The following is a 27,603-nucleotide window of genomic DNA, read 5'->3' on the forward strand; positions in this document are numbered from 1 at the left end:
AAATAAGGTAAAATCACAAACCCTTCCCAGTTTTTAACATGGGGCATTATCACAGGGTGTAAAAATACCTGTCCAACAAACAAAAGAACATTTAGACAATTTCTTTAACCAAATCACTGTAAATATTATACCTACTCATTTCATAGAAAATGTATTTCAAATTAAATATAACTTTTTTTTTCTTTTGAGACAGAGTCTCACTCTGTCACCCAGGCTGGAGTGCAGTGGTGTGAGCTCAGCTCACTGCAACCTCTGCCTCCCAGGTTCAAGCAATTCTCCTGCCTTAGCCTCTCGAGTAGCTGGGATTACAGGTGTCTGCCACCACGCCTGGCTAATTTTTTGTATTTTTAGTAGAGACCGGTTTCACCATGTTGACCAGGCTAGTCTTGAACTCCTGACCTCAAGTGATCCACCACCTTGGCCTCCCAAAGTGCTGGGATTACAGATGTGAGCCACTGTGCCCAGCCAAATGTAATTTTTTAAGTTTAATATTTATTAAAATGTCATTTGGTCATTAAACTTTTAGAGCCTACAGTAACACAAAGAAAACTTACATCTATAATATACTGAGTAGTATTTGATAAGGTAACCAATAAGACTTTTAAGCAAAAAATAAATTCATTTTAGGATTAAATTTTTTGGAAGAAGTAGAATGGAGTTCAGGGAGCAAAAGAAATCAAACAATATTTCCAACTGTTACAAAGCATGTTAAAGTATTTTTAAAGATGGAAAATGGTAGCTATCAAATCTCTATTGCACCAAGATTTCACTGGATACATTTAAAAGACCAAATAACATTTTTAAATGCCAATATTTACAATACATATTAAAATGCTTCTTTTGAGACTATTTAAACATAATGATTTTAGATATTCTTTTAAAAAATCAATCAGAGGGACAGGTGCGGTGGCTCACGCCTGTAATCCCAGCACTTTGGGAGGCCAAGGCGGGCGGATCACGAGGTCAGGAGATCGAGACCATTCTGGCTAAAATGGTGAAACCCCGTCTCTACCAAAAATACAAAAAATTAGCTGGGCGTGGTGGCGGTCACCTGTAATCTCAGCTACTCAGGAGGCTGAGGCAGGAGAATTGCTTGAACCCGGGAGGCAGAGGTTGCAGTGAGCCAAGATCGCGCCACTGCACTCCAGCCTGGGTGACAATGCGAGACTCTATCTCAAAAAAAAAAAAAAAAAAAAAATCAATCAATCAGAGTATCATGGTTTTTCCAAAATTTGTAGGTGCGCAAGTAAACAAGTTTGAAGACTATTCACTGCCTACTGGTTACAGCCCTTTCAGCTCTGGGCCACCTGGTTGGTTGGGGCCAGATCACCTTATTTCAAGCATCAACCAAGCAGACACCATGTTGGTCTTGGTTAACTGCTATATCACGACCCTTAGCATAGTCAATGTTAAATTAATGAATGTTGAATATTAGAAATCATTCACATCTTCCCATCCACTTCTGCTTCAGGGACTGCTCTGACACTGGCCTAGCCTGAAATGACTGACACCAGGATGACCGTGGGGGGTAAAGGGTGTGTCCTACATTGTCATATCTTGTCACATCTTGTCACAACAAAAGTGAAATGAGTCTAGACCTAAGCTGGATCGACCGGCTGAGTCATTATAAATCTCAGATCAAATCAGGCATTAGATTTACAAATTTAACTAGATTGTAGAATTACTCTGCAGTTTTTAGGACCGGCAAAAGAATTCACTCTCTAGAGACAAAGGTAGCAAAAGTCCCAGTGACTATCTTCCTCTCCTAGATCAATGTCAAGCGCCACCCTCCGTTTTCCGGCCATCTCGCCGCACGTCTAAGCAGTCGTCTTTCAGAATGCACTCCCATGTAGTTGCCTCATGTGACCCTCTCCTGAGTGATACCATCACTTAGAACCCTAATCCCAGATTCTGACATTAGGGAGGGACTACAGAAGGGGGAACCCATTTGCGTCTCTCCATTTTCTAGTGGTGATATTTTACACATACTGTATGGGTTTAAATTTGAAGTACCCTAGAAACAGACCTTGTAATCAAAAGGAGATTGAAAAAATAATGCAGAGAAGGCATTAATGAAGCCTTATGGATTTACACCATATCAAGAGAAGTCTCCAAAGGCAGAAATGCACATCAAGCCTATTTCTTCTGACTCATTTCCTCTGGAGAAGGAGCTTAGGATAATTCAGGCAAAAGGCCACGAAATAATTGCATTGGTAACAGGAACCTGGTAGAAAAATAGAGAGGGGACTGCTAAATTAAACTCAAACAGGGCTTTCGTGGGGAGTCACATAGCATGTTTTTTGTTTCTCACTTAGGATAAAAAAAAATCTAGTTTTCTTACATTTTTACTTGAAAAAAATCAGAGGCTAATTTAATGCTTTTATACAATAATTAGTGCAAATACACTAAGAGTGATCTTTTACATAATAATAAATCACATAGTAAAAATACACTTGAAAAGATTTTAGAGTAACTTTTCCTGCCAAATAACCTGTCAAATACATACAGCAATGCTTGGCTGCATTGGCCAAAGGCCTTGGGTGTTCATGAAGTGGCTAGGAATAATTGTGGTCACCCTATTAGTATCAACACTGACCTTTCCCCCTCTATGTATTCCTTCCTCACTGCCTGAAAAAAAGTAACTGGTTATAAAAACAATCAAAATGAATACTTTCAGATGCTCTTTCCCAAAACTGGGTCAGAGACTACTGGTGTATGTCCTGGATCTCAGAGGCATGGGCAGAAAGGTGGCTAAAGCAGAATCTATGAGAAAGAAATCAGAAACTAAGGTAAGAGAGGATGGGGCTGGGCATAGTGGCTCACGCCTGTAATCCCAGCACTTGGGAGGTAGATCACCTGAGGTCAGGAATTAGAGACTAGCCTGGCCAACATGGTGAAACCCCATCTCTACTAAAAATACAAAACTTAGCCGGGCGTGGTGGTGCGTGCCTGTAATCCCAGCTACTCAGGAGGCTGAGGCACGAGAATTGCTTGAACCCAGGAGGCAGAGGTTGCAGTGAGCAGAGATTGCGCCACTGTACTCCAGCCTGGGCAATGGAGAAATAACAGGTAAGAGAGGATGGGAGGGAGAGAAGGAAGGAAGGGAGAGAGGAAAAGAAGGAAAGAGGGAGGAAGAGAGACTGATAGAGGGAGAGTGAGAGGAAAAATATGTGGAGGAAAATAGTCAACAGTAATTAAGAGAGAAAATTAACCATGAGGAAGAAATAAGGGAAAGTCATAATATTTACCAAAAAAAACCCCTTGTGGTCAGGGAGAAAATGGCTGCTTTATTTCAAATTCAGGGTTAAACCTAAGAGGCAGAAATCCTTATACATTCATATACATTTCTTTTAAAACTCCCCAGTGTCTGGAAGATGCTAAGGAACTAACTCAATATGTTAAGAACTAGTAAAAATAAAGAAAGGCCGGGCGCGGTGGATCATGCCTGTAATCCCAGCACTTTGGGAGGCTGAGGCGAGCAGATCATGAGGTCAAGAGATCGAGACCATCCTGGCCAACATAGTGAAACCCCAACTCTACCAAAAATACAAAAATTAGCTGGGCGTGGTGGCACGTGCCTGTAGTCCCAGCTACTCAGGAGGCTGAGGCAGGAGAATCACTTGAACCCTGGAAGCGGAGATTGTGGTGAGCCGAGATGGTGCCATTGCACTCCAGCCTGGGCATCAAGAGCGAACAAAACTCCATCCCAATAAATAAATAAATAAATAAATAAAATAAAGAAAAGCAAAAGAATCAAGGATTTATCCATCCATTCCATATGAACTGTACTTCAAGGTACTAAATAGTTGGAGGTGAATTTCTCTTTGTAGGTGTATTCTGGCTAATGAGAAAAGGAATAACAATTAGAATATTACCAGTTTGTAACCTCTAATGATAAAGTCTATCTAGGCAATGCCAGTTATTAGCTGCTTCCTAATAAAATATGCAACACCACTACACAAAGAAAAGCTGAATCTGATTAAACATCTTGCTCTAACTTCCAATATAAAGGGGGAAAAAGGATGAAAAACACGTTAAGTGACAGTTCAAGGATACCATCATCAAAATCCTGACTGTAGAAACCTTACAGGAGAAATAAACTAAACATTCCCATCAAAAGGCAGAGATTGTTGCTCTTTTTAATCTGTCTTATTTCCTTAGTTCTGTCTGTAGATACTTCCAATACAAAGATATAAAAATAAGTAAGTTAAAAATGAGAATATGGAAAACACACACACACACACCACAAACAGTAAGCATAAGAAAGCTGGAAGGGCGATAAAAACATTGGGCAAAATGGACTTTGGAGTAAGCAGTAGCAGTGGAGATAAGCAGGAAACTTCATAAAGATAAAATGGTGACTACAAGTGAAGGAAAAACTATAAATGTATATGGGCCTAATGACAGGGCTCCAAAATACAGGATGGAAAAACTGACAGAAGTAAAGGAAGAAAATCACAAATCCACAAGCAGTGTTGGAGATTTTAAAACACCTCGCTCAGTAATTGATAGAGTAACCAAGGGAAAAAAAAGAAATCATAATGTAGAAGAACTACAATGCTATCAACCAACCATAAAAATTTGGAAACAAAAAACCACAAAGATTCTAAAATAGGAAGAGTGGGTAGGTTGGTTAGGCATTTATCTGCCTCCTCTTCTAAACCAGTTTGCTTTCAAACATAATAACTAGGTACAGGTTTGCCACAGAATTGAAGAGAAAGAAAAGAACAGGAAAGGTGCCGAATTTAAGGAAAGAGTGGTCCATCTTTTATTTATATAGCCTTCAAATTCCAGAAAGTTTCCAAAGCCTTTTTCACACATATGATCTCGTTCCATCCTAACACTATCCTTTGAAAAGGCAGCCCACATTACCGTAGCTCCATTTTACAGACAAGGAAGTTGAGCTCAGAGGCTGATTTGCCAAACGAACAAAATCGCGAGTCTGCTTCTAGATCAAAAGGGTGGACGTATTTTAAAGATCACCTGAGGGAATTCCCTGGGAATGTAGTGAAGTATCAATTATTTTCTTTCTAGAAAGTACATTTTCTGCTGGACACAGTGGCTCACACCTGTATTCCCACTTGGGAGGCTAAAGAGGGAGGAACACTTGAGCCCAGGATTTCGAGACCAGCCTGAGCAACACAGTACGACCCCATCTCTAAAATATTTTTTTAAAATTAGCCAGGCATGGTCCTAGCTACTCGGGAGGCTGAGGCAGGAGGATCGTTGAGCCTAGGAGTTCAAAGCTGCAGAGAGCTATGATCATGCCACTGTACTCCAGCCTGGGTGACAGACAGAAAACAAAAGTATTTGGAAATATTTCCCCCAATATGTCCAAATATCCAAAGCAATTATATTAAGGGTATTGGCTCCTTGGTTAAGAATTGGGCTTTATTTTCACACACTCCCTGAAATGACACAGCCAGAGATCAGGTAGGACCCAGAGAGAACAAAGTTACAAACCCTGTGTCCAAACAGCATCCTAAAATGAAACACTCCTGGATGGAACCCTTGGCAAACTCGGTGTTGACCAAACTCCCAGTTACCCATAAAAACTTACCAAGTTATGGTTTAGAAACAGATTCAAAGAAAGCAGTCTGCAGAAAATATGCAGATTTACTCTTTTAATTAGCAAAACACAGACTTTACAGATCTCATTACTGTATTTAGAGAATAAATCTTAGAGTAAAATGACTTTGTTTCTTGACTTGAACCAAATTATGTGGGTTTTTTTATAATTAGAAAACTTTATTGAAGAGCTTAAGAAATAATTTAAGTATCAATACTGAATCTTCAAAAACTCCTCCAGTAAGTCTATGACAGCTGCACAGTAATTCATAAATATATATTGTCTTAGATTTTCTTAATATTCACATCTGCCTTCTGTTCTTTGAAATTCTTTTTGTGTTTATGCTTAAAGATAGACATACAATTCAAGTATGTTCAGGTGAGGACTGGTTACTTAAATAGCATATATATGCTTTACATACACCTGTCTCGGGGTTCCACTGAAGCATATATTCTTCTAGGTATTTGGGGGACTGTGTCATTAAGGCTAATGGTGGTTTAATCTAAGAGGAAAAAAATGAAAAAAATACATGCATACCAAGGAATATTTTTCAGTTTCTTGGCAAAACACAAAAGAGAAGAAAAGTGATTTGACTTTTTAGCTCCAATTGCTTTCAATTTCTTAGGTAAGGTCAATGTAGAATCTGCTGAGATTTTTTTATAGAACCTGAGTGAATAAAATGCAGAGGTAAATCACTACTTTCTATTTAAAGCAAACTGGCTTTTTACAAAGCTTATGACCATTTTTAAAGAAAAAGAAAGGAGGCCAGGTGCAGTGGTGTATGCTTATAATCCCAGTGCTTTGGGAGGCTGAGGTGGGAACCTTGTGTGAGTCCAGGAGTTTGAGACCAGCCTGAGCAACATAGTGAGACCCAGGTGTGATGGCTCATGCCTGTAATCCCAGCTACTTGGGAGGCTGATGTGGGAGGATCACTTGAGCCCAGGAGGGTGAGGCTGCAGTGAGCCATGATTGTGCCGCTGTACTCCAGCCTGGACAACGGAACAAGACCCTGTCTTGAAAAAAAAAAGGAAAAACACATGTTCTTCCCAGAAAATAAAAAATAGCCCAGAGTTTCTTGGTTCTTCTTCTTTTTTTTTTTGAGACAGGTCTCACTCTTTCACCTAGGCTGGAGTGCAGTTGCACAATCTCAGCTCACTGCATCCTCTGCCTCCCAGGTTCAAGCGATTCTCCTGCTTCAGCCTCCAGAGTAACTGGGATTACAGTTGCCCGCCACCACACTCGCGGCTAATTTTTTTATTTTTAGTAGAGAGGGGGTTTCACCATGTTGGCCAGGCTGATCTCGAACTCCTGACCTCATGTGATCTGCACGTCTCAGCCTCCCAAAGTACTGGAATTACAGGCGTGCACCACTGTACCTGGCCGGTTCTTCTTTATTCTGCCAGGCAGTCCACCCTAGGTGGGCAGGCTTCCTACATGGACTCCGAGGGGCTCTCTGGTCTCTGCTGATGTTGCTGGCATACCTGCTGTGGACACCCAGTAAAACAGTGGCTCCATACAATCATGAGAAAAGAGATGAATGTGACCATTACATTTCACACAGGCTTTGAAGGAACCATCAAACCAGTAACAACTCAATTACTCTTTGTGGCTTCTTTTTATTTTGAATCAATAATCTAGAAGTGAAGGTCTCCACAGCCCATTATGCCTTCACTGATCCACCTACTTCCCATGAACACCTGCTGAAGGAAAGGGATAAGGCAGCATGTGCTAAGATGCAGTGCTGCTTCTAAACACAATTTGTGGGGGGCAGGCATGAAACCCAAGTTCAGAAGTACTTAAGTACTGAGGTGATTACTCAACTATGAAAAGGTCTTTCAGGCGCACAACTGATTTTTAGCAGGTGCAGGGTATGAAGACCTTCATTGTGATTTTATAAAAGTAGGCTATGTTGCATGAGTATCTAAAAGTGGCTGAAAAACCGACTGCATGCTTTTAAGCCTAAAAATAACCCAGGACTAGAGCCAAACATGTACATTTCAGCAGAAAAGTGATAAACAGAAAGCCAAGCGGGTAATATGCTGAAGAATGAAGAAAGCCCACATGATGGCTTATGCTGACTTTAAAACTGAGTGAAACATTCAAACATTAAAGAAGTCAAAACAAATGCAGTTAGGTGTATACATCACCCCAAAAGAACCTATGGCTATTAAAGCTGCCATGAGGATCTTCTGAACTGTTAAAACCTTACTTACGTTATGCTACCAATCTGATTCACCTTCAGTTTCAATAACTGATAGAAATTTCTTACCAAGACCCTCATTTTGGCATCATAAATGTTAATTTGTAGATCAGAATCATAAAACTACTAACTCCATATTCATTTGCTAATTTATGAGACAGAAAACATACAGTCCTTAATTCTAAAAAGGCCATTTAATATCTCACCCCTATTACTCTTCCAAGGAGGGAAACAGAGAGGGTGTCCGGAATTGCAGTAGAACACGTTTAGAACAACAGAAAAACATATGGGGAAAAAAAAGCCCAATAAATATTCAATCTACAAGAAATACAGGAAAATAGGGGGAAATACTGCAACTACTTTGCTGTACCATGGAGATACATGGTAGCCCATGACCACTTCCTAGATTACTCTTTGGATACTCAATTCAATTGGCCTTAATTGCTTATAAAGTGTGCAACACAGGGAGGATCTGTCTTTAATTTAGTTCTGAAAGAGACATGAGTGGACATAAACTCTAATCACAGAACACCGTAGATCATTAGGGCAATTAAGAACAGTTTCTAGTCTTGAAACCCCTCCACACAAATCACCTGCTAACCTTTGGATCCAGGTTTCAGACTTGCAAACACTTTGGGGTTCTTAAGGGCAAGTGAGAGCTCATTGAGGAAGGAAATAAAGTGGGAGTCTCTCTCAGATTTCTTTGACTCAAAAATGACGACAATGGTAAAGTGAGGTTCCGGGCGGGTTAGGAAGTAGGTACTCTGAACTTTGTCGTCATAGAAGTGGACCACTTTCTCCAAGCTGTTCAGATCAGATGTGCGGTCCGTCATGATCATGATGACATTGGGCCAGTGCATGACTGGCCTGTCGCTGGGCAGAGACACTACAGCTGGATACTGGTCCACACCCTTGGGGGCCTCTCTGTAGGAATGGGGGTGGTGATAACCATGACCCTGAAAACTCTCAGAACCCCTGTTGTCAAAAATTAAGGACACATTGGCAGCATCATATTTCCTGATGAAGCTGGAAATCTTTCCAAAAAAGTCTGGGTTAGCTTTTGCTGTCAACGTTTTCATTTCTGAAGCAGTAGTTTGTCGGCTCAGAGCCTCGTGAAAGTAAAAGCTAAACTTGGCAAGAAGCATGTTTTTGAGTTTCATCAGCCAAAGGAAAAGGTGTGGAGGCTGCACGGCCTTCTGAGACTGCCCTCCAAACAGATGTTTCTTGGTCTCCCGCTGTTTCTCAAAGATCTGGCCCCAGGTCTGCAGCTTGGTGTGCGCACTGTGTAAATTAACCAGAGACGGGAGGAACTTCCATTCTGAGACCTGGGCCTGGGCTTTCAGGAGATGACACAGGACGTCAACTTCCAGCTGGAAACTGCTTTCCAAAGGACTGAGGATTGGGTGGTGAAATCTAAAGGGAAGAGAGAAATTAATAGAGATACATGGAAATGTTACTTCACTTGCCACACTGACATTTTTCTAACCACAAAGCAACAATATGGCCAAACAAATAATATTATGTTTCAGGACAGGGGAAGAAAAGATGGAAGAACTACATGTTGATTTATTTTAAAATTCTGATATAATTTCACCATTTCAAAATTATGTCAACATCATATTTTCCTATGGAAACAGCCTGAGAATAGTGGCCACTTTCTTTTCAACAACGGAAATACCGACTTAGCTACAAGTCATTTTTTTTTTTTTTTTTTTTTTTTTAGACTGGGTCTTGCTCTGTCACCCAGGCTGGAGTGCAGCTGTGCAATCATGGCTCACTGTAGCTCAATTCCTGGGCTCAAGTGAGCCTCTCGCCTTAGCCTCCCAAGCAGCTGAGAATGTAGGCACACACTCTGTTTTCTGTGGAGACAAGGTCTCCCTGTGTTTCCCAGGCTGGTTTCAAACCCTAAGTGTTCTTCCCGCCTCGGTCTCCCAAAGTGCTGGGATTATAGGTGTGGGCCACCATGCCTGGCCTAAATTAGCTATAATTCTTTCTGAGTGTATTTTGTTTATTCTGGGAATTGTATGACTAAAACAATCATTGAAACAAGGCATGCTCTTTTCAGAGTGTGGTCCTAAAGAGGTGGAGGTAAAACAAAAAAAAGTCACTAAAACATCTGTTGAATGTGTAGATGACACATATAAACTCATTTAATGTTCACAGTAATGCCATGAGGTAGTAAACCTGTCTTGCAGATGACAGTACATACTATAAGCTTATATGGAAAACACAGTAGATAAAATAAATTTATTAAAGAAATAGAGCATTTATTAGACAGTCCTTATTCAATCCTGGTTCCCAAATTCCCTTCATCTTTAATTATAGTTAAAAACAAAATGGTGGCCAGCCTGGCCAACATGGTGAAACCCCATCCTTACTAAAAATACAAAAATTAGCCAGGCATGGTGGCGCGTGACTGTAATCCCAGCTACTAGGAAGGCTGAGGCACGAGAATTGCTTGAACCTGGGGGGGCGAGGTTGCAGTGAGCTGAGATAGCGCCACTGAACTCCAGCCTGGGCGACAGAGCAAGACTCTGTCTCAAACAAACAAACAAACAAATGGTGACCCAATAAGAAATAGCTAACACTTCAATCACTTTCCATTTATCTTAGGATAAAATCCCAAATCCGTAAAAAGGCCTAGAAGGCACTGAATAATGTAGTCCCTTCCCAGTTTGAGCCACATTCTTCTTATTCTCACTTTCTCCAGATATTAATTAAATAACTGCAAATGCAACTATACTACAAGTTCAAGACAGTAGTGCAATTTGACTTCCACTTGTCCTAGACAAAATGTATAAAAGTTTTTGATGCTGGGCACAGTGGCTCATTCCTGTAAACCCAGCACTTTGGGAGGCAGAGGTGGGTGGACTGCTTGAGCCCAGAAGTTCATGAGACCAGCCTGGGCAACATGGAAAAACCCCATCTCTATAAAACATTCAAAAATTAGTCAAGTGTGGTGGTGTGCACCTGTGGCCCCAGCTACTCAACTCAGAAGGCTGCGGTGGGAAGATCACCTGAGCCCAGCAAGGCTGAGGCTAGTGGGCTATGATCGCACTACTGCGCTTGACAGAGGGAGACCCTGTCTCCAAAAAAAGTTTTTGACTATGAGCTATAGTAAAAAACACACTTTATATTGTGACCAAGTACCTGCACACATAAATATTATTTTATTTCAATATTTTCTTACTATGTACAATGTACTGTGCTAAATTTGTGCTTGAGACATAATGTTCTAGAGGCAAAGGAGCGAATAGAGGAGGCAGCTATTACTTCCGCTATTGATATTTTCTAATATATGTTAAATATATTTTATTTTCTACTTGATATTTTCTAATATATATTAAATATATATTTATGTTCTACTATATATATTAAATCAGATTACTAACTCACTAAGTTAACTTTATGACCCATGGATTATAACCCATGGAGTATATATATTATATACTACCTGCTGTTTGTAAAACACTGTTCTACTTCACATGTAATAAAGTAATGTTTAGAGGGAAAAGAACATGACGTGGGACATCCTCTCTTCTAGGCACAGGGAAAAAAGGGCAAGTTCAGGGACCCTAGACAAGTGACAGCATGACCCATTTTCATCAATACTGTACTTCTTCCTTATTTTTCAGGTCTCCTCGTCAGTCACTTCTCTAGAAAAGCTTTCTCTGTCTACTTCCAGACGAGGTCAGGTTCCCCAGTTACATCCTCTCATTTCCTAGTACCTCTCTCCCACTTCAGTAGTCTGACCATGTAATTTCTCAGGAAAACAGACATATGGCCACCCTAGTTTAACTCCTCCTAAAGTGGAAGTAATAGCTGCCTCCTCTATTCGCTCTTTTGTCTATCCAGAACATTATGACTCAAGCAGAAATTTAGTCAATGTGGTGACCAACTATGTAAAGATATGAATCCAAGTCTCTGCCTCATTAACTCTGCCTGCTGGTTATGGGCTGAACGAAGTTCTATAACAGTGGAATAGAATGGCAGGGAGAGTCCTTTCTGTACCGACCACATGGAGCTTTCTTGCTCAGTTTCTCTTCTGAGAAACGCCTAGTGGCTGCCAGGCCTGATACATGCTCCTTCTCTAGAAGTCTACATCAAGCGCTTACACTCTTCCTGAAGATTCAGAGCACCTGCAGAGGCTGCGGAATCACCTCAGCAAGTGATCCCACTGTAAAGGCAGGGGAAGTACTTGTATTTATTGAGCACATTATATGTTCCAGGCACTATGGTAGATGATCCACAGGCCTGAGTGCATTTGATCACTTCATTGTTAATGAGATGGACGCTTCTCACACAGTTCTATTTTGGCTGCTGGTGAAAAAGCACATGCTGGTTATCAACTAAACAATTAGAAAAAAAAAAAATCACAAGTATATCTAGGATTTTTGTTTAAATCTACTTAAATACTAATTAAAAGGATTACAGTTAAGAGAATCCATACTAGGTTGGACATTGTAAGAGATAAACCGATTATCATGTGAAATGTCATTATTCATGTTATCTGCATTTTACATCAACATCCTTCCAGCTGAGGCAGCTAAAACACTGGTGAGATCAAGTCTAATAATATGCACAATCCATGGAATACTATGTAGCCATAAAAAGGAACGAGATCATGTCCTTTGCAGGGACATGGATGAAGCTGTAAGCCATTATCCTTAGCAAACTAACGTTAGTAGGAACAGAAAACTAAACACTGCATGTTCTCACTTTGCAGGGACATGGATGAAGCTGTAAGCCATTATCCTCAGCAAACTAACATAGGAACAGAAAACTAAACACTGCATGTTCTCACTTACAAGTAGGAGCTGAACAATGAGAACATGTGGACACAGGGAGGGGAACAACATACACTGGTGCCTACTTGGGGAGGGAGGTGCCGGGGAGAGCATAAGGGAAAAGAGTTAACGCATGCTGGGCTTAATACCTAGGCGATGGGTTAACAGGTGCAGCAAACCACCACAGCACATGTTTACCTATGTAACAAACCTGCACATCCTGCACATGTACCCTAGAACTTAAAAAAATTAAAGTAAAAAAATAAATAAATACACAAAAAATCAGAAAGATAAACCAGATCTCAAATCTTCTAGCTTATGTGTTTAATTAATTTGGACTTTTCAAACATTATATATTTTAGAATGAACACTAAGAAAGTTCAGGCTGACAGCAGTTGCTCATATCTGTAATCTTAGCACTTTGGGAGGCCAAAGCAGGAGGATCATTAGGAGCCCAGGAGTTTGAAACCAGCCTGGGCAACATAGTGAGACCCCTGTCTCTACAAAAACTTAAAGTATAAAAAAATTAGCGAGGCCTGGTGGAGTGCGCCTGTAGGCCTAGATACTTGGGAGGCTAAAGTGGGAGGATTGCTTGAGCCTGGGAGGTTGAGGCTGCAGTGAGCCATGATCACACCACTGCACTCCAGCATGGACAGCAGAGTGAGACCCTGTCTTAAAAAAAAAAAAAGCTCACTTCAGCAGCACATATACCGAAATTGGAATGATACAGAGAAGATTAGCATGTCCTCTATACAAGGATAACACTTTTTAAAAAAATCTACTTAAATACTATATATTTTTAAAAATGTTTTAAATGTACACATGCAAAACCCCATTATAGAGTAAGTCTCAAAATCTTTGAATTGTAAGAAAGCCACCTTAGCTTTTAGGCCCCTTGACACTTATAAGCATTAAATATTATAATCATGGCTATTAGGAAAATCTGCCCAGGAACTAGGAACATAGTAAGACTGTTAATCACAGGATTAACGACATGAAATTAGAGAAAATTCTAGTACAAATAACACTATTGTTATCTTTCTACTGCTTTTGGCTGGAAATCATCATTTATAGGCAATGCTCTCCTTAAGAGGACATAAATTCCCTGTCCAAACCTTCAGAAAGAATTCCGAACAAGCTCTTCCATAACATACACTAAAAGTGCTTAAGTGCTCAACATTTATTAAAGATAAATGTGAATGTTGAAGCTATTTTTCAACCTCAAGAAGAGCTAAAAATTCATGTTAATGTTAGTCTGCCAAGACTTAGAGATTAGCATTATGATGTATCATTTCCCTGTTTCTACTGCCATGTGCCTCATAGCTATTCACAACTCATATTATAGGAGGCTCTGTCAAACGGTTGTAATCCAAAAATATCCACCTAAGCTACGGCAGCAAGCTTGAAAGAGTCTGAATAGTCTTAATACAGAATAAATTAACAACTATTTGCAGAGATCATCTGCTCTGAGGAAAGGAAGGAAGGAAAAAGGGAAGGAAAAAGGGAAGGAAAAAGGGAAGGAAGGAAGGAAGGAAGGAAGGAAAAAGGGAAGGAACAAAGGAAGTCTCCATAGAATAGAGGAAAATATAAAATGAATAGATTTGTGTAATATTCTAATGAAACACTAAACTCCACTTTAGAAATACTGCCTTTCTCCTTTGCAAATCTGCACCATGGAGTTCTTTCCTAAAGGTGTATGTTCTTATTTGTTTATTTATTTATTTATAGGCAGGGTCTCACTGCACAGCTCAATGTAGCATGAACCTTCCAGGTTCAAGGAATCCTTCCACCTCAGCTCCCTTAGTAGCTGGGACACCAGGCACACACCACCACACCCAGCTAATTTTTTAAGTTTTTGTAGAGACAGGGTCTTGCTGTTTCCTGGGGTGGTCTTGAACTCCTAGCCTCAAGCAACCCTCTTGCTTTAGCCTCCCAAAGTTCTGGGATTACAGGTGTGAGCCACCACGTCAGGCCAAAATGATAAATTTTTTTTTTCACATGTGCAGAACGTGCAGCTTTGTTACATAGGCATATGTGTACCACAGTGGTCTGTTGCACCCAAAATTATAAATTTTATGTAATGTACATTTTACCATGACAAAGCAAAATCTGTAACATCTTTTCATTTAAACAACTTGTTTACTAATTCTTAAATACCAATACATTGAAGATATAAAAAATTACCCAGAGATGTGCCCTACTGGACCTTCCATGGCAGAAGGAGGCATTTATAATGAATACAAAGTAGAAACTAATACATTTATTATGAATAAAATAACATTTCAGAGGAAGGAACAATTCCTTTTGGTCAAAAGATTGTGGAAGCCATAGAGGAGATGGCATTTGAATTGAGCCATGATGCTTAAAATAGCTAAGAGGTAGAAACAACTCCAATGCTCACTGACAAATGAATGGATAAAGAAAATATGGTACATACATACAAATGGAATATTACTCAGCCTTAAAAAAAGAAGGAAATCCTGTCACATGCTACAACATGGGTGAACCTCACGGACATTATGGTAACTGAAATAAGTCAGTTACAAAAAGACAAATACTATATGATTCTACTTATATGTGATATCCAGAGTAGTCAAACTTATGGAAACAGAAAACAGAAGAGTGGTTGCCCAGGGCTGGGAGGGGGGAAAATGTTGGTCAATGAGTATAGGGTTTCAGTGAGGTGAGATGAAAATATTCTAAAGATCTACTACAAAAGACTGTGAATATACTTAACACTACTGAACTGGATACATAAACAAAGTTAAAATGATAAATCTGCTGGGGGCGGTGGCCTATGCCTGTAATCCCAGCACTTCGGGAGGCTGAGATGGGCGGGTCCCTTGAACTCACAAGTTCAAGACCAGCCTGGGCAACATGGCAAAACCCCATCTCTACAAAAATACAAAAACTAGCTAGGCGTGGTGATATGCGCCTATAGTCCCAGCTACTTGGGAGGCTGAGGCAGGAGAATCTCTTGAGCCCGGGAGGTGGAGGTTGCAGTGAGCTGAGATCAGGCCACTGCATTCCAGCCAAGGTGATAACGCCAAATCTTGTTTCAAAAAAAAAGAAGATGGTAAATTTGATATTATGCATTTTTTTTTTAACAAAATAGAAAAGCAGGAGGAAGAGTAGGCAGGATTTTGCCATATGAAGATAGGGGCTTGATTTTCCAGCCCCAATCTTCTCCCATTCATGATTCCTCACCCTTTGTTTTGTAACTTTGCAGCTCCTTTCCTATGATGGAATATGGACTGGCCACCTAACTTGCTCTGGCCAAAGAGATGCTAACAGATTGGATGCAAGCAAAGGCTTAAAATGAGCTTAGCTGGGTCATACTTTTGAGCTTTGGACATTGCTACTGGGTAGCTACTTCCCCTCCAACCTTAGGCTCAGAATGAACACATGTGGAGCAGACCCAAGCCCAAAGCTCATAGTAAAAAGTCAAACCCAGTGAAACAAACAGTGTTAAGCAGAGCTACCCACCTGAACCTTGCTCAGGTCAGCCAACCCTAGTAGGCCTGCAAACCCACAAGTGTAAATTTGGAGGTCTGTTATGCAGACTTATTGTGGCAATAGCAAACTGATACATGATAGAACAATAAAAGGACATTCTGAGCATAAAAATAACAGGATCCCAAGCAGAGAGGTAGGAAATGGCAAATCCTTATGACGAACATATTGAGTATTAGACTATGGGCTGTTTTTGGACTTCTGCTTAAAATCCTCAATGATCACTCTCTCTCTCTCTCTCTCTCACAATCTCACTCTGTTGCCTATGCTGGAGTGCACTGGCGCAATCGCAGCTCAATGCAGCCTCCACCTCCCAGGTTCAGGTGATACTCCTGCCTCAGCATCCCAAGTACCTGGGATTACAGGCACACACCACCACACCTGTCTAATTTTTGTATTTTTAGTAGCGATGGGGTTTCACCATGTTGGCCAGGCTGGTCTCAAACTCCTGACCTCAAGTGATCCGCCCACCTTGGCCTCCCAAAGTGCTGGGATTACACGCATTAGACACTGCGCCTGGCTCTTTTTAAGTTTCTTTCTTTGTAGTAAGAATTTGGCTGCAATGTAAAGCACTTGATGGGAGGTAGCAGATGAATTTGAAAAGATAGGCTGGGGCACTATCACGGAAGACTTTGAAGGTCTTCACTATTAAAATCTAAGCATGTCAAATGCCTAGGAGAGAGCGCATTCCACAGAAATTGCACTACTATTAGTTTTGCTTATTAGATTTTCATTGAGCAATAATTAACCTTGTTAACTATACACATGCAACTAACAAAATGTCTTATTAACAGCCTTATCATCAAAAATCTTTTTTTGATGAAAAGTGGGCATAAGGGCTAAATAAATTGTAGTTCTGCCTTTTGTGAGAAATTTGTGAATTAAAGCATTCAGATCAAGAAAGTGTACTTCCTAAAATGCAAACAAATATATGTAGATCAATTTTTTAATGTTCTTTAAATTCTAGCTATAAAATTATTTTTATATTTTATTAAATTTAAGAATTAAAATCGGCCAGGCGCGGTGGCTCAAGCCTATAATCCCAGCACTTTGGGAGGCCGAGATGGGTGGATCACGCGGTCAGGAGATTGAGACCATCCTGGCTAACATGGTGAAACCCCGTCTCTACTAAAAAAATACAAAAAACTAGCCGGGCGAGGTTGCGAGCGCCTATAGTCCCAGCTACTTGGGAGGCTGAGGCAGCAGAATGGCGTAAACCCGGGAGGTGGAGCTTGCAGTGAGCTGAGATCCGGCCACTGCACTCCAGCCTGGGCGACAGAGCAAGACTCCGTCTCAAAAAACAACAACAACAACAAAAAAAAAGAATTAAAATCACGGAATGGTTTATTATTGCCATACCATAGAGATTTTTTTAATGTTCTAGAATGCATAAGTGATGGCTCTCTTCTTTCTTTAAAAATATTATTTCTTAATATTATAGTCTTGATTTAGGAAAGTAAATATTAATTTGCATTTACAATCTGTCTTGCAAATTTGTTTTAACCATGAAACAGAAAAATTAGCCAGAATTTTCTTTTATACCCACAAAACAATAGATAAATGTGTAAAAACTTCTGCAGAATCAGAAAATGTTCCATTGGTGCTTCTTTGGAAAACAAAAACAAAAACCCAAGTTCTACTGCTCCTCAAAAGTACTCAAGGAACAGCAGATACTGTGACCTTATACAAGCTAAGTTCATGTTTCTTCTGCTAAATGGCACACAATTAAACTTATATAATTATATTATTAATATAGTTCAATTTGTTAATAATTCAATTTGAAATGCAGAATCACAAATGACTGTGATTCCTAAACAAGAACTTATATATGCTTAATAACGTTATAAACTGGCCAGGTGCAGTGGCTCACACCTACCTAGCACTTTGGGATGCTGAGCGGGGGTTGATCACCTGAGGTCAGGGGTTCGAGACCATCCTGGCCAACATGGTAAAACCCGGTCTCTACTAAAAATACAAAAATTAGCTGGGCATGGTGGCAGGCGCCTGTAATCCCAGCTACTTTGGAGGCTGAGGCAGGAGAATCACTTGAACCCAGGAGGTGGAGGTTGCAGTGAGCCGAGATTGCACCATTGCACTCCAGCCTGGGCAACAAAAGCAAAACTCCATCTCATTATAAATTTACCAAAAAAGGAAGCCTTTTTTAATACCATTCTACCGTGAACACAACTGGCTTTCAGAAGAAAAAAACCAACACATACTTTCCATTCATCTGTGTAAGCAGACTAGACATTGCAATAACTCATATAGGATCTACATGTTAAATCAAGGCCAGAGGTTTAGATTCCATGCTATTCATCACACTCATTAATTTTTTAATACAAAGGCGTTTCAGCATTTGAAGCATAGTACTATTCACAAAATTTGTTATAAGAGTTCTGACATGGATCAGCTACACTGGGACATTCCCTGAAAGATAAATGGATCCTTTGGGAAGAGGTTTAACTTTTTCAATATAACAGAATACCAAAATATGAATTATTTCTTTAGAACACTGAAACCATAAAAGAGAAATGTTTGGTGTAGCACAGATGCCAGATCAAAAAGTCTACAGAAAAAAGCACATTAACCTAGCAAAGGGCAAAATCATGTTAGTTGATACATAAAGGAATCCCACTTCCCAAAGAAAATCATTATACAGAAGTTCAACTTTTCAGAATTCCTTAAAGAATTTATGTTGTTCAAATTAACCCAAAGCCTCTAATTTAGATCATTTTCAGGCTAGGATGTGTCTGTGATCAGTCATTCCCTATTAATTAGAGAAAGGCCGCATGGGTGGAAGATGGAAATTGTAGATGAAAAAAGACATCTCTTGTCCATACTGTAATCCAGTTCCATCCAACTCCATCAATATCCACTCAGAGGATGAGGGTTACAACTAAGAACTGCCCTAAGAACTTTGAAAATTGAATCTGCAGGGAAAAGGAGAAACTCCTAAGGCTCTGGGAAGTGGGGTGTTTCAAAGAAGGTTTACAGATGATAGGGCCTTGGTGCGTGGCTTACACCTGTAATCCCAGCACTGTGGAAGGCCAAGGCAGGAGGATGGCTTGAATGCAGGAGTTCAAGACCAGCCTGGGCAATATAGCAAGATCCTATCTCTCTGCAAAAAAAAATAAAATAATTATCCAGGGGTGGTGGCATGCTCCTGTAGTCCTAGCCACTTGGCAGGCTGAGGTGCAAGGATCACTTCAGCCCAGGCAGTCGAGGCTGCAGTGAGCCAAGATGGCGCCAGTGAACTCTAGCCTGGGTGACAGAACAAGACCTCATCTCAAAATAAATAATGATAGGGCACAAATTTAAAACAATCAATACTAATCATTCCTAGGAGACACATGCATACACATGCACACACACACATCAGTAAGGTTCAGTACCTGTTCTATCCTGGAGTTGACATCTTTCTCTTAGTTACCCAATTTTTTTGTGTGCAGAGACCATGTATCATTATCACAGGGAACTTTGAAAACAGAGGTTTCTGGGCACATAACCAGAATCACTAAATTTTACCCTGTTAGGAAAGAGGAGGAAGGGCTCAGGGATGGGTATTTTTCTTAAGCTTCCCAAAGAGCTCAGCAAACCACTTTTATATTAGCATTTGGGAATCACTACATGAGATCTCTTCCCCTTAGGAATCATATCCTTAACTGTACTTCAGTTTTGGGGCTTCAAAAAACCATTTTATTAAAAGAAAACATACTAATCAGATTGGAGGAAGAAATAATATTTCCAAAAATATAAAATTTTTAAATGGTTAAAAAGAGTAAGTGTATATACTTATATGCATAGCCTATTTCTCAGGAATGACAGCAAGAACTTGCTAACTTTAGGTCGGGCGCAGTGACTCACACCAATCCTAGCACTTTGGAAGGCTGAGGTGGGAGGATTATTTGAGGTCAGGAGTTCAAGACCATCCTGACCAACATGGTAAAACCCCATTTCTACTAAAGATACAAAAAAAATTAGCCAAGCATGGTGGTGCATGCCTGTAATTTCAGCTACTTGGGAGGCTGAGGCAGCAGAATCACTTGAATCACGGAGGTGGAGGTTGCTGTGAGCTGAGATCGTGCCACTGCACTCCAGCCTGGGCAACACAGCAAGACTCCATCTTAAAAAAAAAAAGAAAAAAAAACCCCTGCTACCTTTAGCTGCGTCTTAAAGACAGGAACTAAGTGGCTAAGGGGAAGGAAGAAGACTTTCCATTGTGTTATACTTTGTAAATGTTGACCCATGTGAACATATTACATATCAAACAATAAATAAAAAGAAAATTTAGAATATGTCACAAAAATCAAAGAGCTATGACAATAAAAAATAACAAGCAACTATAAAGAACATTTTGGAGACAACTGGGGAAATCTGAACATGGACTATGTATTATACAAAGGCAGAAAATCAGTGTTAGATTTCCTGAATGTAAAAACTGTTTTTTTCATTCAAAATTGTGTTATGATTATGTATGGTTCTTAGAAGACAAAATCTGAGTATGTAGGAGGAAAACATCATGAAGATTGCATTTTACTTCCAAATAACTCAGGGAAGTACAATCATACACAGTGATAAGGCAAATGTGGCAAAATGTTAACAATTTGTGAACAAAGGTGAAGGATAGTTATATGTTCATTGTAAAAAAAATTTTTTTAGTAACAGCTTTACTCTTAATTACTTCATGTACCATCCTTTTAAAGTGTAGAATTCAATGGTTTTAATATATTTGCAGAATTGCGCAACCATCACCACGATCAATTTTAGAAAAGTCTCATGGTCCCGAAAAAAGCAATCCTGTGCCCATTAGCAATCACTCCTCCTTCCCCTCCAACTCCTGGCAACCATTTTCTGTGACTACGAATTTGTAGTCTACTTTCTGTGTCTATGACTTTGCCTGTTCTGGATATTTCACATAATGGAAATTATGTGATTTCCATGTGGCCTTTTATGACTAGCTTCTTTCACTTAGCATAATGTTCTCAAGGTTAATCCATGTTGTTGCATGTGTCAGTACTTCATTCCTTTTTATTGCTGAATAATATTCCATTGTATGGATATACTACATTTATTTATCCATTCATCCATTGGTCAATGGACATTTGGGTTGTTTCTGCCCTTTGGCTATTATAAATAATGCTGCTATGAACATTCATGTCAATGTTTTTATGTGTGGACATATGTTTTCATTTTTCTTGGATCTATACCTAGGAGTAAAATTGCTGATCACATGGTAACTATGTTCATTATACTATACTTGCAACTTTTTATAGCATTAAAAATTTCAAAATAAAAAATTAGAGGAAAACTTTTATAAAGAAAGAATAGGCTGGACACAGTAGCTCACTCCTGTAATCCCAGCACTTTGTGAGGCCGAGGTGGGTGGATTGCTTCAGCTCAGGAGTTTGAGACCAGCCTGGGCAACATGGAGAAACCCCGTCTCTACCAAAAATACAAAAAGATTAGCCAGGCATGGTGGTGCACACTTGTGGTCACAGTGGCTTGGTGGGCTGGGATGGGAAGGTCGCTGAGCCCCGGAGGTGGAGGTTGCAGTTTGCTGAGATCATGCCACTGCACTCCAGCCTGGGCAACAGAGCAAGACCTTCTCAAAAAAAAAAAAAAAAAAGAAAGAAAGAAAGAATAGTAACATAATAGTATATTAACCAAACTATCTTACACTCAGAAATAATATGTATATACATGGTTGTAGGTAGCACACAACTCATATTCCTAGCAAGAGAATGTAGTAAATGCTTCCTATGTTTTCTGAAGAACTAATTTATTGACTTGCAAAATGATCAGCAAAGAGCAATTATTTATCTGGACTAGATAAAAAATATCTCGATTTTTAATAACACGCAATGATACATACAGAAAAGAATATGGGCTCTGAAGTCACACAGCTAAGCTGTATGACTCTAAGCAAAGTGTTCAACTTCTCTAGAAGTCTATAAAAGGTGTACTATTTTACACCTATACTCCAAATCAGGTAACGGAGAAGAAGGTCTTGCATAGTGTCTGGCACACAGTAGGTGCTCAACACATGCTAATTTCCTTCAGAATAGGTATATATAAATATTCCCCCCACCACCACCTTTTCCTACAAGGTGAAAAATCAATTGCTGTTTTATTAAAGAACAATGACATTTTAGTTTTCAAACCATAAAACTGTATGAGTCTACTACCAAGTTGTTTTATTTCTGGCCTTTCGTCTGAGCTCTAGACCCCCATTTCCAACTGCCTGCTAAATCTTTACTCGAAAATCTGCTAGCAACTCACACTCAACTTGCCCCAATTTTAGCTTACTACCTTCCTTCTAAACCAGCTCCTCTTCAGTTCCTCTTGTCTTTTCAATTCTGTAAACAATATTATCACTGGAGGGGCAAAATCTAAGTATCATCTTTGACAGCAACCTCTCATTATTCCCACCATTCTGTTGACAAGACTTATAGCCTTCTTGTCAGCATCTCTTTTTCCACTGTCTTGCAACCACGAGGCCCTCCTATCGCCTATTAGGCTACCCTTGTAGCCTGCTACACTAACCTTTTCTCCTGTAACCTCTCGCTTCACCATCCCATTACACACACAGTGCCACAGTAATTAGTCTAAGATGAGAACATGACACTCCCTGTTCAAAACTTTTCATGGTTCCCCACTACTTACCAAATTAAGTAAAAATTTTCAACCTGGAACACAACTATTCACTCATTTCTTCAATAAACATCTATTGAGCATCTATTATATGCTAGGCTCTGTTGCAGGTGCTAAAGGCACAGCAGCTGTGATGGAGCTCACACTCTAGTTTTTGAGAAAAGGAAAGAAAAAACACCCTAAACAAACAACAGTAATTTCAGATGGCAATAAATCAGGAGAATAAGATCATGACTAAAAGCAGAATAGTTTTGGTAGGATAGTGAGAGGTTTCTGTGAACCAAGACTTAAAGATGAGAAGACAACTACAGTAAGAACTTTCCAGGGAGAAAGACTTGCAAGTAACAAAACCCTGAGGCCTTTTTGTATTCTGAAATATCCTCCCATCTCAAAACACCTGCTGTCTTCTTTCCTATAGTTGCTTTCAAAATCCTACCTGCCATTAAAAGCTCAACTTGGCTGGGTGTGGTGGCTCATATCTGTAATCCCAGCACTTTGGGAGGCCGAGGCGGGCGGATCACAAGGTCAGGAGTTCGAGACCAGCCTGACCAACATGGTGAAACCCCGTCTCTACTAAAAATACAAAAAAAATTAGCCTGGCCTGGTGGCGTGCATCTGTAATCTCAGCTACTCAGGAGACGGAGGCAGGAAAATCGCTTGAACCCAGGAGGCGGAGGTTGCAGTGAGCCAAGATTGTGCCACTGCCCTCCAGCCTGGGCGACAGAGTAAGACTCCATCTCAAAAAAAAAAAAAAAAAAGGCTCAGATTCTACGTTCTCCATGGAGTCTCCTTGAATCTTCCGACTTTGCTCCCTTCCCCTATTCCATTAATCAGATGGGTATTTGCCTTCATCTGGGAATATGAATTAACATATTCACCTTTCTCTTTAAGCAAACATATCTGAACTCACATATCCAAAGGAGTGAAATACTTCAAACAAATCATTTTCCATTCAGTCCAACATACAATTACTAAGTGCCTACTATGTGCAAGGCACTATTTCAGGCTGCAGGCTCTAGGGACACAAAAATAAAACTGAGTAATTCATTTCACTGACTTTCAGTCACTTTCAGGCACTCACAATGCTTCTGAAATTCTTTTCGTATTGCTTTTTGTGCCAGGCAGTGGGTGGCACATCACAAACATTCTCATTTCTTTATCAGCAGCAATGTCCTTCCAATAAAAGCAACCTTCCAGTTAATCAACATTTTTTAAAAAATACTTAAATTTGGTTCCAAATAACTCTTTGGCCACTCAAAAATACTTAAGTATATCCTCCTTAAAAGTAGATGCTTGCCTCCGCTAAGAATACTTAAAATGAAATCTAAACTCTATGGCACAAACTCTAAAAGCAATTACAAAGGAGTTTCCAACACATGTTAAATAATGGACTTGTTCAAAGGAACGAGCAGATAACTGATTACTTTAAAAGGGACAACATCTGTTTGAATAATAATTTGTTAAAAATTCACATTATTTTCAGCCAGGTGCATTGGCTCACGCCTGTCATCCCAGCACTCTAGGAGGCGAAGGCAGGTGGGTCACTTGAGGTCAGGAGTTCAAGACCAGCCTGGCCAATATGGTGAGATCCCCATCTCTATCAAAAAAAAAAAAAATTAGCTGGGCGTGGTGGCGTGTACCTGTAATCCCACCTACTCAGGAGGCTGAGGCAGGAGAATTGCTTGAACCCAGGAGGTAGAGGTTGCAATGAGCTGAGATCGTGCTACTGCACTCCAGCCTGGGCAACAGGGTGGGATTCCACCTCAAAAAAAAAAAAAAAAAAAAAAATATACACACACACACACACACACACACATATATAGAGAGAGAGATTCATATTATTTTACTATGTTACAATTTGGTTTCCAGAAAAAAGAAATTCCTATTATTTTATATACAATTCTCTTGTTGTATGAACTCTTTCCTAAGCAGCAAAATCAGTTATAATACAAGTTTTATGATTACTTCATTCTCGGTCTTTTGCTATGGCTTAGCAGCCAGTATAGTGTTAATAAGACCAATGAAGGTGCCTAATGTATACCTGTTGATTAATGAATATGCATAAAATGTAATCCAGTTATTTATTTCAGTTATTTCATCACAGATTTTCATTAACAGTGTGGAGAAAAACTCTTGAGCTTCTGTGGGATTAATAGGACAGCCACGTTTTCTCCCTCCCTCCTCCCCACTCTGACCTGGAGCTGTATTTTTTCAGGATGGCATCCAAAAGGCCAACGAGCTCTTCAGCATTGATGAACTTCTGTGTGCTGAGGGTGTACATCTTCTCATAGAAGTCTGCAATCTCCATCCGAGCCTGAACAAAGAAGCAGAGCTGCTCTGACAGGTGGGAAAGGAGTTCTTCTACATGAGGAGCAGTCCCACCCAGGGCACCACGGCCAGTCACCACCTTCTTCAGCTCATTATGTAAGGAAGTATAGATGGTGCGGATGGAATCCTTCCTGCTGAAGAAAGACTGGCCCCCTGGTAGGCAAAAGACATAAGCACATGACAAGTAAGAAGGAGAAACCATAAGTACCAAACACCTACCAGCATCCAAAAGCAAAGAATCCAAACCCACTGAGCTCCATAGGTTTTCATCTACCATATTCTCTGTCTCCTATGATTGAGATATAAATAAATACTTTATGATTCATAATTTCCCTAAGGAATAAGCTAAACGAATACCTGATAGAATTCATTACTGTAGCAATGGACCTGTGTACGATTTGCTTACCCATGTACCAATTCTCCCCCAACTCAATTCAATGAGGATTCAGATTTACTTCAGAGCATAATTAACCTAGCAAATAACACCAACTGGAACTAAAAAGGCTACCTTTAAGATAGATGTATTCAAAACAAAAGAACACACAAATTATGAAACACGATTGTTATTCCTGATATGTCACAATTTTTTTGTTTCTGCTTTAGAGTTGTATTTTCCTTTGAATCTTATCTTTTAGATCATACCAGAAAATTGCATACATACATATATATTCCCTCTATGCAAGAAAACAGACTACTGGGATCCCAGGAGAATAAAGAAAATCTTAGCACTCTTGACAGACTGACACTATATGTTATAAATAATATGCACCACACTGTGAATTATTAAGACCAGGAACCAATTATAAATAACTGCTGCTTTAACTAGGGGGCTCCAAAGGAAATCATCAAAAAATAAAACCAAAAACATTTTTTCATAGCCAAAAAGGATCAAATAGCATAGATATCATTTACTCACTTCTGTAGTTATACATGACCAATTATATTTCTAATTATAGAGCCAGCTTCATGGATGTTTCCTCAAGCAATTCTGCACCCACCAAAGGGCCAGAGGCAAGATATTAGGAAAATGAAAAGAAACAGGGCAGGTTTAAAACAGTGATTTCTAGGAATACATAAAAAAATCTCAGAGATGGACAAGAGTTTACATTTTCTCTTCAATTAATTTACTATTATAAACATATACCTATAATTAGGAATAAAAATTATTCATCAAGGCATTTGTAAAACATCCTCTTAATAAATGAACCATTTCACAATATTGATTTTAATTCATTGCTCAGTTTCTGTTTCAAGAAATGAACCTTCTTTCCCTTACTATTGGGGCAACCAACTTGTCCTAGTTTACCCAGGACTTTCCAGATTTTAGCACTAGAAGTTTAACTTCTCAGGAAATCTTTATAAGGTTTTAAAACAAAGTCCCACATCCTAGAAATCTCTCAGCCCTGGGCAAGTTTGAACAGTTGGTTACCCTACTTATTTCTGACACCCCAGACAAACTACTGATACTTTGAAAAGTGTTTTTCCAATATACTGTCTAAACCAGGGGTGTCCAATCTTTTGGCTTCCCTGGGCCACATTAGAAGAATTGTCTTGGGGCACATATAAAATATGCTAACACTAACCACAGCTGATGAGGAAAAAAAAAAAACGCACAAAAAATCTCATACTGTTTTAAGAAAGTTTAGCTGGGCATGGTGGCTCACGCCTGTAATCCCAGCACTTTGGGAGGCCAAGGCGGGTGGATCACCTGAGGTCAGGAGTTCGAGACCAGCCTGGCCAACATGATGAAACCCCGTCTCTACTAAAAATACAAAAAAATTGGCCGGGCGTGGTGGTGGGTGCCTGTAATCCTAGTTACGTGGGAGACTGAAGTAGGAGAATCACTTGAACCTGGGAGGCAGAGGTTGCAGTGTGCCGAAATCGTGTCACTGCACTCCAGCCTGGGCAACAAAGCGAAACTCCATCTCAAAAAAAAAAAAAAAGAGAAAGTTTATGAATTTGTGTTGGGCTTCATTCAAAGCCATCCTGGACTGCATGTGGTTAGCAGGCCATAGGTTGGACAAGCTTGTTTCAAACAGATTGAGTAGCTGGCATATCATTTCTCCTACTAACACCATCAAAATCCATATGGGTACAGGTGGACCAGTTGTGACACCAATATCCCATATGGAACTGTTCCCTGCAGGGTTTGCCTTCCTCCCATACCAATATTCAGTTTAGTTCTGCTGATTTTGTAGGTGAAGGGTACAACATAAATAGGCCTCTGTGACAACATCTAGGATAAAAACCTCTCAGCTTAGGAGGGGTAATAAGAGTGTCATAAAGGCAAAAGCTGTGGAAGTCCTGAAGGCTTGCGGTTTCAAACCCAGCTCCCGCGATTTACCCAGGCTATGTTGATGTGCAAACTACTACGAACCACTTTGAGCTTTGGTTGTCATTTTTTTTTTTTTTTTTTTTTTTTTGAGGCAGTCTCGCTCTGTCGCCCAGGCTGGAGTGCAGTGGCTGGGATCTCAGCTCACTGCAAGCTCCGCCTCCCAGGTTCATTTTAACAAAAACTGGTGATAGAGATAAAAAAAAAAAATGAAATAACATAG

General features: G+C 39.9%; 1 protein-coding gene and 1 non-coding gene across 3 annotated transcripts in view; one reads left to right on the forward strand and one right to left on the reverse strand.

Annotated features, from left to right (window-relative positions):
- Positions 1 to 1,225: 1,225 nt before the first annotated feature.
- C9H12orf66 (chromosome 9 C12orf66 homolog) overlaps positions 1,226 to 27,603 on the reverse strand; it is a 30,484-nt gene continuing 4,106 nt past the window's right edge. Inside the window, exons 2-4 of one of the 2 annotated variants that reach the window (XM_009181128.4) lie at positions 24,916 to 25,201; positions 8,371 to 9,182; positions 1,226 to 2,224 (exon numbers count right to left, since the gene is read on the reverse strand). In XM_009181128.4, the coding sequence (XP_009179392.1) occupies positions 2,151 to 2,224; positions 8,371 to 9,182; positions 24,916 to 25,201 (1,172 nt within the window). In that variant the 3' untranslated portion in view covers positions 1,226 to 2,150. Of the gene's footprint in view, positions 2,225 to 7,943; positions 9,183 to 24,915; positions 25,202 to 27,603 lie in introns of those variants that run through there. The other variant, XM_003906719.5, reaches the window with a different exon arrangement.
- Positions 13,245 to 13,349, forward strand: LOC116269009. Its single transcript, XR_004176335.1, has one exon. It is a non-coding gene; the product is annotated as a U6 spliceosomal RNA (small nuclear RNA).

This window comes from Papio anubis, chromosome 9 (assembly GCF_008728515.1).
Source record: "Papio anubis isolate 15944 chromosome 9, Panubis1.0, whole genome shotgun sequence".
NCBI classification, from domain to species: Eukaryota; Metazoa; Chordata; class Mammalia; order Primates; family Cercopithecidae; genus Papio; species Papio anubis.